At 39.4% G+C, this 17,206-nt stretch overlaps 1 protein-coding gene across 1 annotated transcript in view; it reads left to right on the top strand.

Moving 5' to 3' along the window:
- LOC150083774 (synaptotagmin-15-like) overlaps nt 1–15,312 on the top strand; it is a 104,894-nt gene extending 89,582 nt beyond the window's left edge. Inside the window, exons 3-8 of the mRNA XM_090378213.1 lie at nt 332–571; nt 733–857; nt 5,192–5,328; nt 6,942–7,103; nt 10,706–10,823; nt 12,269–15,312. Coding sequence (XP_090234339.1) covers nt 332–571; nt 733–857; nt 5,192–5,328; nt 6,942–7,103; nt 10,706–10,823; nt 12,269–12,600 — 1,114 coding nt within the window. The 3' untranslated portion in view covers nt 12,601–15,312. The remainder of the gene's footprint in view (nt 1–331; nt 572–732; nt 858–5,191; nt 5,329–6,941; nt 7,104–10,705; nt 10,824–12,268) is intronic.
- The last annotated feature ends 1,894 nt before the right edge of the window (nt 15,313–17,206 follow it).

Genomic DNA, 17,206 nt, shown 5'->3' with positions numbered 1-17,206 from the left:
AACATAATGCACGGCAGGTGAATTTAATTATTCGGGTGGCCTAAAAATAGTTTTTTTTTATTGTAAATTATAATCGTATTCAAATCTTATTTAAACGCCTATTATATCGAATAAATAGTAAAATATATCTGGGGAAATTTTATTTCCGTTTTATATGATCCATCAGAGGCTGTGTCTCCGCCTCTACATCAATCCTGCATAACAGGATTGCTAGTGAAGTGGAAATCGCTCAAATGTTTTGAAAAATTGGAAAGATTACTTGTTACACGAGAGTAGGTTCAAAATAATGCCAATCCGAAATTCATCTTTGTAATAATCTTTATCGTTTCAGTCCCTCTTCGAGCCATACATCATCAGGATCCGGATCGGATGAATTAAACGATCCCCCGTTTCTGCAAACTCGGACTTCAAAGCCTCCCCTACTTCACTCGACCTCCGTGGACAACTCTTCATTAGTGACTATTACCCCGGAATGCGTGCAACCTCGACCCACTTTGAGCCGTTGGAATACCATCAGCTCCACACGTAGTCAATCAACTGCATTAGGAGCCTTCCAGCCGGATCTCTACCGGTAAGAATTGAAAGTACAAAATTCTGTATAAATAAGCGTATTACTTTGTATCTCCTTGTTGGTATATCCAACTTGCATGTCCTGCTGGAAGTGCTTTTGTGAGGTTCGAATAAATTTCCAAGTCAGTGCCAAATTACATTATCGTGTGTGTATTTTAATAGGGGATCAGACGACGAGGAACCTACTACCCTGCCTTGTAGCAACGGAAGATTGTGGTTCTCCGTCCTCTACCACCCTGAAGAAGAAAAGCTGGAAGTGGTTCTGGTGAAAGCAAAATACCTGCCAGGTAAGTACCGAAATGAAACTAACCACTCCACCCCCCTACACACACAATAATAAAAATACACATTGAACTTTACACTTTCGCTTGGAACACACGAAATTCCTTGAGGCGAACAGCTGCATGTTCTTCAAGGAGAACCAATCGCATTGGATTGACGTCACGTTAAAGAAAGCGCCTAACAACACGCGGGTGGCATCTTCCCACGGTGAAACTAATGCAGGCTAACAGAAGAGCTTAAAACACTAGTAAAAGTGGTTCCGTTGCCGCCATAAATTTATTGATACCATATGAATGCCGTTGTCATAGCAACCACTCTGTGTATTTGAATTTAGATAGCTGATGACATGCGGGTTTATCACAGCACGAAGTACATCGTGGCAATGATGTGCGTTTGTGTTGTTTTTTCAGACTACTCGTGTTCTGCTGGTCGAATATATATTTCTTATTTTTTGGTTAATTGAAAACCGAAATTTTTAATGGTTTTCTGGCCGTTGTCTGCCAAGATAAACATTTTCGTGCCTACCGAACTTCAAGGAAAGAAATCGTTGCTATGAACCCCCTTGTCTGAAGTACAAAGAGGCAACTCGCTGTTTCCAGCATATCTCAGTTGTCACACGAGACTTGCTTCTAAGCAGATATTTCCACCATATATTAAAGACAAGATAAGCGAGCTCATTATCTGGCTTTTCTTCTTTTTTTTTTGCTAAGCTGATATAAGTTGTAAAAAATTCGTCAGCCAGTTCAATAACAGTCAGAAGGGAGGACTGCAAGTGCGTTGATTCAATACTGTTTCCCACGAGATGTATTACGAGCCGAACACATTTGGATCTTCCATGAAATATTTGGATTCTGTGAGTTTTATTGGCTTTTAATTAGAATTAGATGCAAAGGAAGCTCATGGAATCAAAAATTTAGTGAATTCTATTTTGAGAGACATGCAAGAGATACTGTCGAGCATTTGAAGTTTGCTGGGAAGAGTCTCCCAAGTTCTAGACGGTCTTCAATAGTTAGCATTAGCAAAGGCACATGATGCAAGAAATCAAGCTTATATATCATCAGCCAAAAAAATCCCTTATTTCACCCATCCACTCGCGCCAAATGTTTGTCAAGTTCTGCCTTGAATCTATTTAAGCTGTCAACTTCTACAACGACAGATGGAAGTTTGTCCCAGCATTCAACCACCAGCTGGCTAAAGGCAAACTTCTGCACATCTATCCTACAACCGTCTTTCCTCAATTTGAATTTATGCCCTCTTAGGCAATTATTCTGAGCAAGAGGAAGAATACCATCAGCATTGAGCATGCTCAAACCATTCAAGGCTTTATACACCTCAATCAGATCATCTCCCAGGTGGCTTGTCTCCAGACACTGTAATCTGAAAAACGTAAGCCTTTCTTTGTAAGAGCGACCCCTTGTTCCATTCACTAATCTTTTTGCCCTTCTCTGTACTCGTTCCAACAGCTCTACATACTTCTTAAAACGAAGCCTCCAGACCTGTATACAGTACTCAAGGTTTGGCCTGACCATTGCCTTATACAAGGGGATAATCACCTCCTTATCCCTGCTAGAAACATTCCTGTATATCATTGACAAGACACCATGAGCCACTTCATATCTGCCTGCACAATTACCCCCAGGTCCTTTTCATTCTCTACCACTGTCAGTGGGTCACTGCTTCCCATATGCAGCACTTTACATTTGTCAATGTTAAACTTTATTTTCCACCTCTCACCCCATCTACTCAATCTTTCCAGATCCTGTTGCAGCAGCATAGTGTCAGTAATGTCCTTAGCAACCCTGCCAACTTCCGTATCATCTGCAAACTTGAGCATTAAACCTGATATACCATCATCAATATCATTTATAAATACAGAAAACAACAACGGACCCAACACTGAACCCTGAGGGACTCCGCTAATAACATTAGTCCATTGATTACCACTCTCTGTTTTCTCCCACTCAACCATTTCTTTATCCATAGCAGCAATTTGCCTCCAGTGCCACACTGCTCCAATTTGTGCAGCAGTCTTCCAGTATCAAAGGCCTTTCTAAGATCCAAATATAAAAAATAAAAATTAATTTTCTGTTTATACTCCGGGACGACCAAACGATCAGAGGAGTTCACAAAACAGCAAAGTTATTCTTTGCGTTCAGTTCCTCTGTGACTACATCATAGTATCCAATCAAATTGGTCAGGCAAGACTTACCCTTAACAAACCCATGCTGTGTCCGAGGTATAACTGAAGTCTTGTCTAGATGATCCTGCAGTGCTTCTTTAACCAGTGTCTCCATTAATGTTCCTGGAACAGAAGTTAAACTAACAGGTCTGTAATTTCCTCTCTTTGATCCTCCTTTGTGGATTGGGGTCACATTTGCATATCTTCAGTCCGTGGGTACCTCCCCCGAGTACAAGGATGCTCTCATAATTATGGCTAAGGGTTTGCTTACTTCCTTTGACGCCTCCTTTAATATAACTGGAGAGATTCCACCCACCCCAGGCGCCTTTCTTATGTTTATCTTCAACAATTTCTCCTTCACTTTACTCTCTGTTATTACAAGATTATCTAGCTTACTGCCAGAGTTGAATACACCTCTGGCATTCCCCTCCCTGAATAACTCCTCATGTGTGAATGTAGATGCAAAATATTCATTTAGTTTGTTAGCTACCTGAGCAGGATCCCAACAGTTGAACCATTAATATCAAGTGCACCAATATCAAGTTGATTAGTTGATAAGTTTGGCTGGCCTCTGAGGTCGTAGCTAGATGATCCTCCTTTAGCAAATATCCCACCCTACAGGGGCATTAATCCACCCAGGCGAAAATGTTGAATTCTCCATATTGTCAAAAAATGTATTACCGTATGATGTGGAATATACGAAAGAGCTTTAATATCAGACGTGTTGATCATTGGTTGGAGTCTATGGTAAGCTGGGCAATCGCGCGAGAGTTAGAGACCACGAGAGTTTTTTGGGAAGGAAAAATTATTAGAAAAATGTTCAAAACAGTGGGTATTTATTTTGTTTCTTTTATTTTACCTTAAAGAACTTTAATGGATGGACAAAATTCCTTTTGTCGATCCATCCATCCATTCTGACAATTGATCATTCCTTCTTTAATTCGCTATTGGTCACACGGATTAATAAGGAATTTGGCTTGACTACTTAACCCTTAAATAATTGCGTGGATGACAGTAGTCATCCATTAAACTTTAAATTGGTGCCAGTAAATGGTAAATGCACGTGTAGTTGTGCAGCTCTCAGTAATGCAGTTCTCTTTCTGTGTGACAACCGGTGGTTTTCTGAGAATTTGTAAACAAATTAACCCCACATGATTAATCGTGTTAAAATGTGTGTAAGCAGATTTTGTCAAGATGTGTTCTAAAAGAATTATAGTAGATCATTTTAGTGCTGAGAGTGAAGCATAATATAATCATAATAAATACAAATATTCTATATTTCTATCATCATTGATAGAATACTCACCATCGATGCTCAATACAAATATTCTATCAAGTTGAACATTAGATAATTATTTGTGGCCATCCTTTTCTTCCAGAAACTTAAAACTAGTTTATAATGTCTCTGAATATATCAATAAGAACACCTATTACGAAATTACAAAGGGACAAAAAAAAATCCGCATGGTTAAAAATGAATTTTGAACTCTAGGAACTCAATGGTCATCCATGCGAGTAAAAATGTCACGAAAGGTCACGCGACTTCTGAAGGGTTAAGGGAAAATTTTGTCAATATTCGGCTGACTATATAGGGCGATGAGGCTCAGGTTTTTGCGCCGTATTGTATCGCAATTCGTTCTATGCGGATCTTTGTCTTGTGTGAAGGCAATCCCAAGCCAAACTTTGGAAACCGTGCTATATGTATGTGAAGATACTGCACTCAGCAAAGCGATTAGTGGCGTGGTGAATGTACTTTAGTATTGGGTTGTGTTGTTTGTGTTAAATGATCGGCCTCTTCAGCCAGTGGTGCAAGAATATATACCCCACTGGTTTTCGTTACTTCCCCGTGGTTCTTAATGTGATTTTATTGTAATATGTTACTAAGCAAGGTGGGAAAAATGATTGCGAAAAACCTGGGAAGAGGTCGATTAATATGAGGAATACAGGATAAAGCACAAATCAACTTATGCTCAGAAATATACACCATACCGAATATTTTTGTTAATTATTGAGACAAAAAGATCTCAGACACGCATTCCTTCCTGTTAACCTTGCGACACGACTTATGTAATTCCATTTGGATAAAAAGATAAACTTAACAAAACAAAGAATGTTTTAATTTAATTTTATTTAATTGTTCTCCACTTTTCTTCTCTGCAGGTCGTGGCTTCTGCAACAGTCCTCGCGATCCTTTCGTAAAACTTTATCTCCTTCCCGATGAAGAGAATTTCCAGCAGTCTAAAGTCCGGAAGCGAACTCTCGCACCAAAGTTCCAGGAAAATTTCGTCTTCTCTCAGGTACGTGTTGGCTCACACAAAATCTTGCCAAGTTATAGTGCTGTTGCCTCTCACCTCTGTCCTCACCTCTACAAACTACTATACTCATTCACTTAGCTGTCATCGAGATATGAACACGAAATAACGGTCCTGCGTGACAGTAAAGTGGTATCGCCGCTTGTTACTCCTTTAGGCCAAAGTCTAGATTCGACTCCCGTCTGTGACTGACGAATTTCTGAAGTTCTCTTCAGTTGGTGCTGCAGTTAGCCGATTTCAGGTGGATGGTGCAGAGTTCCCCCATTAGTTCCACTTTTTTTCAGCTCGCATAACACCCAAATCGCGTTATATCTGTACAAGGTGAACACACACGTACAGACATAACGCACAAGTCCAGAGTCGCTGATGTGAAAGTGACTCTCCGAACAGAGATCATACAGGCGGATGATCAAACTGATCTTGACAACTATCAGCAATCAGTATTGAACGCGCAAACACCCATATGTTCATCCCATTCATCCTAGAACTGAATGGACAGTGCTACTGACCTTCAGAACAGTGACCACTTTCCCATACTTTGCAAATACAGAAGGGCGGTAAATATCATTGCAATCGGAATCACCTGGACTTTCCATAAAGCCAATGGGAACAATTTTCTAATGTAATTACTTAATCCTTGACGCTACTATGTCTTGATGCCACTGAGCTTGGAATAGAACAGATACTTGGGGCTGCCAATTAAGTACCAAAATCAAACATTACCAAGCAACCATATAACGGATGATGGAAACCTTTTACGCTGAAATTACCACAATGGTGAATCCTATTAATTGTAACCAACCCAAAGCTCGACGAATTCGTAGGAATGCGAAACAGGATGCTTGGATTAGATATAATTTCACCATCCGAAGAAAACGCCGGCTCTAGAACAATCTGGAGAAAGATCCGTACTAAGTGGAAAATGCCAACAAATCTATCCAGAGAATAAGCGAAGTTTAGAAATTCGTCGTGATTACGTATATTGAATTATTAAGGGCAGCCGAATTTTAGGCGCCGCACTCACGATGGGCGAAACCTCCTTATTTGTAGCTGCGCATGCTAATCACTGAGTAATAGACGTCCCCAACAAGGAAAAGACCTTTCCTGTCCTATTGACGTTGCAGAGGCATCAACTGAAATCTTTACTACCACCTCTGCTTCCTGTGAGGACTCATTATCTGCACAAAGAATTCAGTGGGTGGAACAACATAGAATTAACTTCGTTACTGCTTTAATTATAATCCTGTAACCTACCATTCACTATTACTTAATTCAAGGAACCTCTCCAAAATCCTCGAAACAGTTCTTCAGACCAGTGGAATTTGTTTCATGATGCTTCGTCACTAATCTCCAACTGTCCACATTTTTTCAGGGTTACAATAGAATTTTGAAGAAAGAATAACCTCGCTACATGGTATCAAGTAATAGTGATAACAACACTGGAGAAAGTTGCTTTCCTTAAGCTATTTATAGACATAAATAGCTAATCGGAAATGATTAGTAATTGGCACGTTTAAAAAGATTGACCAATTTTGATTTCTCAAACGGCTTCCCTTCTTCATCATTCGAGTAATTGAGAATCAACGTTTTCTCCGCAGATATCGCCCGAAGAGCTTTCGAAAAGAACCCTCCGCCTCTCCGTGTACGACGTGGACAAACGCAGAGTGCGCCACTGTCTGGGTCACGTGATGGTCCCGTTAGCACGAACCGAAGTGTGCAATGGCGAAGTCGTATGTCGAGATTTAGAGAACACTTCACAGGTAAGAAAGTCTAGTCACTGCACCCTTGTAGGGCACACTCTTTAAAAATTAAAATTTAAGAACTTAAAAATCTAAAAAGTAAACTACATTTAATTTTGATTCCTTTGGACTACATCTTCTCATTATTCTAAATGTCAACCTAAGATCTGATATAAAATCATAATTACACATGTATGTGAAAATTTTTTATTCAGCCTTTCAGGGTAAACGCCCCATGGACTATAAACCCTTCTAGCCAATAGCTGTCCCAGGGATGTCGGCCCAATGGAAAAATAAATTGATAATAATAATAACTAGGGGGCTTCGCCTCCTGCTCGCTGTGCTTGCCAAACCCCACGCACGCTTTTCTACGTAAAATGTAGAGGTATGACGGAGTAAGTTAAATCTTTCTACGTAAAAGCCTGTCGAAACGCTCTGATCGATATCTAATCAGGAAATTACCTACGTAATTATATACCTGTGCATTTGTAGTGGCGTAATTGCCCCACCCACTTGTACCACGTGACCCCCCCTTCTCCCATTGGCTACCCCACCCCACCCCACTACGTGGCATTCTCAAGGTCGAATAAATGTCACCGTGTAATTATTTACCTGCGTTTACATAGGTCACTTAAAAACAACGCCTTTTCCTTCGGGTTCCATAATGCATAAGGAATATTGTTGCATCCGAAAGAGCAGGACTAAAATATTTAACTAAAATATTTAAGTCGCCTCCGTAGCCAGGTGGGCAGGAGCAGCACACGCTTCTTGATTAGACCGGGGTTCGAGCCCGTGACCACCAAATACGGAGGATGTGGAAAGGTCAGGGAATGACCAACGCATATCCCCGGAGCAATATGGCCTTAGTTGCTAATGCTCCCAACAACAACAAAATATTTACAAACTATACAAATACATGTATTTAATATATTTAAAATCTTTACAAACTATACAAATATTTACAAATATACAAACTATATCGGGTTCCTTCATCAGCTGACATTATAATGGAACATCGAATGATGCCCGGGGTGGTCATGAATCATACAGTGCAGCACGTGCAGGAGGTTAGTGAACATTATGGAGACAGTTGTCTTTCAATGGACACCAACAATGTAATTATTTACCTGCGCATTTGTAGTGATGAATTGCCCCACCGTCTTCTCCCGTTGACTCGAATAAATATCACTAGGAGGAAAACTTTTTTAATGTATAGAGAGATAATAAACTTTCTTGAACTACAACCAATTTACTGACAACGTATTGATATCTGATAAGGTTAGTTGCTTTGGCAAAAAAAAAAAAAAAAAAAAAAACACGTCTGTCAGACGTTCATTCAACGATTGAATTTACTGAAATAACTTTCGCGTTAACGATAGTATCCTTCTTACACATAAGTCCATTCAGTAGCAATCCTACGTTTAATGTCAAGGCTACTTACAATGCATAGAAAAAGGCGTTAATTGTAAAAGGGCAGTTAGTTTATTCAATTAAGTACCATCATTTATGAATAAAGTACCATCAGTGAATAGGGGAAAAGGAAATTCAGTTGCGATCAGTTTTGAAGTGAAGTGTGAGAGGATTCTACAAAAATGATAACATATTCCAAATAAAGTATGAAAATGATTCCATACAAAGATTGGTTATGGCATCAACGAAACTTAGTTTGGTATTTAGTTAAATAGTTTGAAGAAATATGTTCATTTTCGATCAGCGAAATGGCTTACTGAACATCCAGCCATGCGAATGCCCAGCTTAGTTGTGAAGCATCAGGGGACACCGGCCTTTCTTCTGATCGAGAAAGCAACCCGTTGGAAGGGAAGGCCAAGGAGGAAGGTAAAAGGTCGAATTTGCGATAATCACTCTGCACATTTCTGGTTTGTTGTCTGGTTCTGCTGGAAGATGCTATTACCATTGGAAACAACAATATTTAGATCATTTAAGACATCAGACGTTGTTGCACCCTTATCAGAGAATGCTGGAGTGATTTCCAATGAAAGAACCATCCATTCTCCGAGATTGCGAAATCCATACCTGATACACGCTCTGCATTCAAAAGGAACGAAACCGTTCTTAAATCCACGATGTTTCTTGAGTTTAACTTTCCCTTCTCGGTCATTGATCTCAACGCAATGGCAGTTTTGTCTCAATGATCATCCTGCACATGATCATTGAGACAAAACTCCGCCCTCGTAGCACAGTTGGTAGAATCGGCGGCCTCCCCACACCAGGTGGAAAAGACCTGAGTTCATGTCTCGTCGATGAGTGAGGAATTTTTATGGGGCCTTTTTCACGAGATGGCTGAGTTAGTCGATCTCAGGAGAAGGTATCATGGTTTTTTTTCTGCCGGAAAGTCTAGTTTTTTGTCCAGTAAACAGAAAATCGACCTCAGAACACACGCAATTTACAGACAGCATATGGCCTTAGTCACTGATGTTCCTATTAGTAGCAGCCATGAGATGGCTGCTACTACTACAACAACAACAAAACTGCTTTTAATGTGATTTTATTCTGGGGCTGTTTCAAGCGTCTGCGATCGAGGGATTTTGTGTCTTTGTTAGGAAACCGAACATCTGGCGAACAAAGAGTTTAATGAAGCAGGATTTGTTCGCACCTATTAGGATCGAGTGTGTTGTGACATTGCTTCATGCGTGGCTCAAATTTACTTTGATTATTCATGCAGGGACGGTCGATCGCTGTTCGTTCGTAATTACTCCATGTCCGAACTATTTATAATGAGGTAATGACGGCACGAAGGTGTTTGGCGATGCACTTCGATCGCCGAGCTCACCCACTTCTCCATTAATGACGAAACTAATTGGTACGGCGGTATGATTTATGCACCACAATTAGAACACCCCCCGACACTTCTCCACCTTTCTAATAACCCCTTCGCGCCCATCAACTTGTCATCCTCTTTGGGACAGACACATCTTTATTGCAAACACTCTTTACTAGTTAAAACGAGTTATGAAATCCAACGCTAGTTTCTACGATGGTTGCTCCGGGCAACCTACGGCTTTAATTAATGCGGGATTAAGACCGAGCACGGATCAATTCATTCTGTCAACACGCCAGAGTGCATAAGGACTGCTCTCGGCATAAGACGAATGTGCCTTTTCTGCATGTACCAACCAGCCGTGCATCAAATCCGGGGCTATTACATTCTTTTTGTACCGCACCGTAATTCCAAAGAGAAGGGCCCGTGCATTGGCTCTCACCGATAGTGTCACTGCTGTTTTAGGGCTGATTTGAGTTCTGTGGGAACGGAAGGAACTTCTGTAGATATTTTCATCTCATGGCCAAATTATTCTCTGGCTACGATTAAACAGTTTTCGTCCCACATGACCACAGAATATACAATTTACAGATTCGGTCGACTGACGCCTCATTGCCTTTGTTTCTTTATGCTCAAATTCTAAACAACCGAACGTTTTTATAATTTGAATTTCCAACGAATAAAGAATACCACCCGTCGATGAAACAGTTCCTCACCGTTTCTGTTCTACTATTATAAATGATAGCGTATTGCTGAAGAAAACATTAAAATTTGCCATTTCTGGCACTTGGTGGTATGCTTAATATCACCTTAAGCGATTAACTACGGCTTGTCTTTTTTTCAGCAATCAATGGCTCTGGGTGATCTGCAAATCTCACTTTCGTGTAACCCCTTCAACAGTCGAATAAAAGTCATCGTGTGTAGTGCCAGGGGAATCCGAGGGATTGATAGTGAAGAGGCTGGTGAGTAATAACCTTCTGCGTTAAGTGTGTAGTAAAAATTTACGAAATTCCATTAAACAGAATTTCAATGTGTTCAAACGGGATTCAGTTTGATGCACTTTCACTGTTTTGTACAAAGATCACAAATAAAAGTAGACCTTCTGTGTTGTTTTTGATTCTTTCGCTTTAATAGATGGATTGGGAGACCCCCCCCCCCTTTTTATTGTTTAGAGTGTGTGTTTCTTTGAGATGTGAAGGATGCTCCCGAAATGGTTAAAGGCTTTACTAGAATCAATGTTCCATGCCAAGGAAAAATCATACTTGGGACTCTGTTGAGGTCTAAATCATTGCGGTATACAAATGCGGTATATTTGTAGAGAGGACCACTGAGAGACACTAGGAGGATAATTAATATTGGCCTTTTTTTTAGTGAATGATATTTATGCGGACTTGAATGGTTTTCAGATAAATGGCTAACTTCTGTATTGAAATATTCTTGCAAGCCGTTGATGCACTTTGAACATACTCTGATGACAAACGTCTTCAGGTCACTTGCACAGAGAAGTCCTTATCTGGTGCAATCGCATAAAGAATGCAGAAACCCCCCCCCCCCCTTGAGGTACACCTGTTTAAAGTGAAGCAGGGGGCTCCGTCATAAGCCCCATGGATTTCTCTATAAGAAATTCTCTAATGATGTCTAGGAATGGAGCAGTCATCTGGGAGTTATTTTCCAGCATTTGGACGAGTGCGTGAACAGAAAGCCTATCAAACTCATACTTAATATCTAGGTACATCACAACGATCTGGCCGCGTTGTCCAAGTTTGTGAGTAGGTTGAACATTGGTAACTCTGCCTCTGGAAGCAGTAATCGTTGAGATGTCTCAGGATTACTTTTGCAAATTGTACCAGGTGGCATCAATTAAAAATGTGAATGAAATTCTAGGTTGTTTGTTTGTGACACACCCCAAGAATTGCTTTAATTAGTGCACAACATGTGCCACCTATCAAACTGTAACTGTGCAAACGTAATCTCCTCAATGATAAAGTAATGGAATCATCGCTTGCCAATCATTTAGAGAAGTCCGGGGTCACTCGGAAATTTCGAATATTAACACATCAAGAACGGTTCAAAATGTATTCTGGAGCATGACCGTCCCAGATTAATTTATATTACTGATTGGCATCAGTATAGAAAGGATTTCTTGGTTCGTCTTTTTTTTAGTTTTTTTTTTCCTTTTATGTTCTTTATATGTTATTCAGTTTTCCATTTAGCTAAATATCCTTTCGAAGAAAGGACAATTGTCCATTTTTTTTTAATTTTAAACTCTACGATGAAATTCATCATATAGAAAAGTATAAAAATATAGTAGTTAATTAGCGAGAGAGTTTATTTATATTTTGATTACTTATTATTGCCTGCAGACAAATTGATATTAATTCTCTTCTTCTTCCTATGTTCCCACCAGAACTGTACACCAAAGTGCAGCTTTACCACGGAAGGAAATTGATGAAAACGAAACGAACCCGCAATCAGCATTCCAGTACCACAGATGTCGTGTTCGATGAGAATTTTAACTTCGCCGTTTCAGGACGATATTTTGACTCGTGCAGTTTGATGTTCACGATTATTATAGCAGGTCCTACCCCTCTGGTGAAGGACGAACCCTACGGACGTGTGGTCATCGGTCCTTTCATGTACTCCCGAGGCGACCAACTCCTCCACTGGCAAGAAATGTTATCGAATCCAAGGAGTCTAGTGACCAGATGGCATAGCCTCGAACCTATACAGTCTAGCTAAGACATACTTTAATAATAGTGTAGTGGATAGATGTAATTAAATATCTGAAAAGCAATCTCGTAACTGCTGGTTCTCAATGGGCGATTATTAGCTTCAAATCTCTGATTTATCATAGTTTTAGTGATGGTAAGATGTTTAATTAAATCTACCGGGATGACTCAACAGATGGACTGTTCAAAAATGTAGTGGTAGCACTGCTGTGGGCATGCATTTTTGAGCCGGAATTAGATGACGTGACTTAAAAGGAGAGGACAAGACAGTGGAGTTTAATGAATGTTGTGAATGGAAAAGTTCTTTCTCTGGACGGACAAGTATAGTCATACTGCTGCAATAATGAACTCAAGGTCACCACCAGATGCAGTCACTTTTAGGAGTGATTTCATTTTTAGATTAATTTTAAATTGAAATAAAGCTAATCATATAAATGTATGACATAATAATGCACAGAAACGAATCTGATCTCATTTCGATGTTAGTCTATAACAGAAATATAATATCTTCATTCGTCCTCTTTTACCATACTCCTATAATCCCGCTACTTCTTAAATGTACTGTGTATGGCAGTTATATTGAGTTCATTCTTTGGAGGATTAGTCCCGTCGATGACGTGAGGAATTTTCATGGGCATTTTTCACAAAGTCAGTGAGGATAGCCTGGCTTTTTCTCCCGGAAACTCTGGTTTTTCGTCCAGCAAGCAGAAAATCGACCACAGAACACACGCAATTTACAGACAGTATACACGTCGCAAAATCTCCTTAGTCGATGATGCTCATAAACCCTATTACAACAACGACTGTGGAGGACTATTAAGTGCGTGCTGCAGGTGTCCTCTGAGCCATGTTTGCGGTGAAAACCCTGTTCTTGAGAAAGACTGAAATTGCGCGGTAACAAAACACAAAAGTTTTTTGTTGAGTTTGCATTGAAGCCCCCCCTTTTTTTTTTGTTAACTATCGTGCTGCCACTACATTTTTGAACATTCCATCTGTTGAGTTGTATATTTGGTTAAATGGATAATACAGCTGCTAAATAAATTGTTTAAATTTATTGTGAAGCAACCTAGATCAGAAATAACGTTATTTCTGTCTTAAACCTTACATTGCTTTCTGGTACCACCTATTGCTTCGGTCAGTATAAAGGAGTTTAAGCCAGTAATGATCGATTGAGACTTGGCCATCTGCTGTGGTGATTATTTCACACCAGAAACAAAGCAGAGCTAAAATACCAATTGCATAACATAACACGGTGAAGTTCACCAAATGTGTCTTAAAAAATCTTTATCAGTGTTGACAGATATACAAAGTTAAGATTTTGGTCGTTGCCTTTTTAGATAATATACAAATAGTGTACATTCAGACAATAGGACTTGTAAGATGTTCTTAACTGTGTACAACTGGATATAAAAAAAAGAAGAAATTCAGTTCTTTGGGTACAGCCGATAACTTTTATTCTCTTCCGCTCTACTGAGCACAATTAAAGTTGCAAGCAAATAAGAAATCCGGATAAATGCATTAAGTTAGGCATTTAGGTCAAATGCATGAGATCATGTATTAACTAGTCTTTATATAGGCCCCAACTTCTGGATTTTCTCTTCAGAAGGTACAAAGGCAAAGAATAATGACCAAAAATTTCTCTGTAATTAGTAATGACCTGAATAAGCCAAATGGCCTAAAGAAGCCAAATTGGTATTCTCTTATTATTTATTCATATGCTTTCAAGTTCGATACCGGTGACGTTTACACTATTAAAATTGTTTCTTTTTTAATCACAAACTTCTATTGCAAGTTCGTTTTTTTCACGATAAGAGCAAGACGTATTTTAAACGTGAACAGTTTTAAGGTATACTTCGTATACTACAATCGCCAAAAATCTTATGGAATTTAAGGGTACGTAAATCAAAATCAGGTGCTATAAATATATCTGCCAGCCAATTTGAAATTTATTTTTCAAATGAATTAAAATGAACCCTAGAGATGTAGGAGTTTGTAGTTTATCGCAGATAAAATATATTGGCAGATATGCCACAGGTAAAACAGGAAGCTTAAATGATTTCTAGAATATTAAAACACGCTATGTAAATAAAGTACTATGCTTACGATGATCAAAATGCCACTTTATTGCTTGTAAGTCCCCTTTAGTCCCCAGAACAGCGTGGATTCAAAGAGGTGTCGAAAGCTGGTCCGTACTGTTAGGATGCTTGTTCACGTTGACTCAATTGTTTTCCAAAGTTACGAATTGTTTGGCTGCGAATCTCGACTCCGAAGAACTCATTTCACGGTTTATCAATTGGATGAGCAACCGTGGTTATTAGGGAGGCCACCGCAATAGGCTGAATTCACGTTCCTGGAACCAATCTTGTACAATTCACAATTTTGTTCTGCTTTATCCTGTAGTAAGAACCTAATCGGAAATGGGTACACAGCAGCCATGAAAGGATGCGCCTGGTCGAAAACCATTTCCAGACAACCTCTGGTACCCAAATGTTGCTACGCTGCTGTCATGGAGGTTCGATGATTTGTACCACAAAAAGCTTCCCACACGATTACACCGCCACCACCTACCAGCCTGCATCCTTGTCAGGATAGATTAATGAACTGATGCTGCCCTTGCTGTATTCTAGGCTTTACATCCGCGGGAAACAGCAGGAACTGGGACTCGTGCCAAGCAAAGTTCTTCCAATCCTCCAACACGAGGATTGAATTCAAAAATTGTAACGCTACCTTTTTTTTCTTTTTTTTTTCTTTTTTTTTTTCTATTTTTTTTTTTTTTTTTGCTGATACGAATGGAACTCGTTTCGGTTGTTCGGTGCGATACTTCAACATGAGCATCCTGAAATACCTCAGGATGCTCATGTTCAGCATCCTGAAATACCTCTTTGGTTGCCACTGCTGATCTGGGTTATTATCTGATTGAGTATAGCCTTTCTGTTACCATGTTATGCACACCAGCTTCCGCTGACCTCTCCGTTGGCATCAGCGAGGTGTTTCCGAACAATTCACTCTGTTTTCGCTAAATGTTATTTGGTTATTGGACCAATCTCGAGACACACGTATGTGAAAACCCCAGCAGGGTTGCAGTTCAGAGATTCTACTACCGGTGCTTTTGGCGCTGACTACCATGTCATGATCAAAATCGCTTAAACTTTCGTCTTGCCCATTTGTGCGCTGAACAGTACACATACAGCATCTCTACATATCTGCCCACTTGATGCTGTAAACACGATGCTGTTAGCGAAGGACTGCTCCAGTTCTTGTAAAGGGCTAGTGTACCTAATGAAGTGGCCACTTAGTATATGTACAACACAGTGTTTGAGTGGAATTCGAGATTCTGACAAAGTACGAATGAGAATCTGATGTGCCCTTATTACAAAAGTACTCTTCACGTGCAAGTTACTTTGCAGGATTTTGTAGTAATTAAGGGCTATTGACAATCTCTTGCATGTGTACTAATAAAGTCGGTCGATAAGCTATAGGTTACTAGAATTTGGCCTATCTTATCTGTTCTCTCTCTCTCTCTCTCTCTCTCTCTCGCGCGCGCGCGCCCCCTCCAAATGATTAGATCCAGTCACTTATTCATTCTTTTTGGTATGTAGATAGGAGTAACAGATACAGAAAACATTTAAATTTATTTATGGCATTTGATGGGCAGACAGATTAATTGCTTCATTTAGCATGGCAAGAATTCTGTACCGTGATTAAACTTCAGGAGGTAATAGATAGCAAAGCTGGTCCACTTTGTAATGCAGATCAAGTTATCCCGCCTTCGATTTTTTTAAAACATGTTTCTTTCAATATTCCGGGATAAAATATTACAACTGTATCCTTTATGCTCATTATCTACCCAAAAAAAATTTTTAAATGCACTTCATTTCCGTTCAGCCGTAATCTTCTAGGGCACTGGCAGGGCTGTCAATAGTGTAATGGATCAAGAGCGCCTGCTGGTTGGTAAATTTTTCAATAGAACGACTTACCTTTGTTTAATAAAAAGTTGCATCATTACCAAAGTTATTCATATTGAACCTGTTTAAATACGTAACATAAAAAACAGTTTTTCGACTTGTATCTTTCAAACCAAAAAAAGAATTGAAAATATTTCTGTTTGTGTTTGTAAAATGTACACTCTTTTAGAGCATTCGCATTGGAAAGCACCCGGAATTGCCATGGTGATTGGGAAGCTGTATTTCACTTATATAATTTAGATTTAATTTTCACTGTAGGTTATTTATTTAGGTAGTAGCTACCACGAATATTTCACACTTCCAATATGTATGGTGGGTAATTAATAAGTTGTTATTATTATAATTGTAGCAGTGAGTGAATGCGTCATAGTGAACACGGTTGTAGCATTTCAAGAAAATTAATTACTTCAAGCCATGTGAAAGACTCATAGCATTGCTACTAATTATGTGTATTTATCTGAAATCAAATAAAACTATTTAGAACGACTGTCCGGTGTTTTGTTGAGGTCTACGTTTTTCTTTTGCTCTATTCACAAACATCCCACAAAACCTGAATTTTCGCATATTTACACGAGTCCAATATTTGCCGAGTACTTCAGTAAAACCCCAACAGAGTAGAGATGGCCAATACATCGGTCGTAGGGTGATTTC

This window comes from Mastigoproctus giganteus, chromosome 7, assembly GCF_048544385.1.
Source record: "Mastigoproctus giganteus isolate SK-2022 chromosome 7, ASM4854438v1, whole genome shotgun sequence".
Classification (NCBI taxonomy): domain Eukaryota; kingdom Metazoa; phylum Arthropoda; class Arachnida; order Uropygi; family Thelyphonidae; genus Mastigoproctus; species Mastigoproctus giganteus.
Note: the sequence above shows the minus strand (reverse complement) of the source record. Positions and strands in the feature narration are given on the sequence as shown.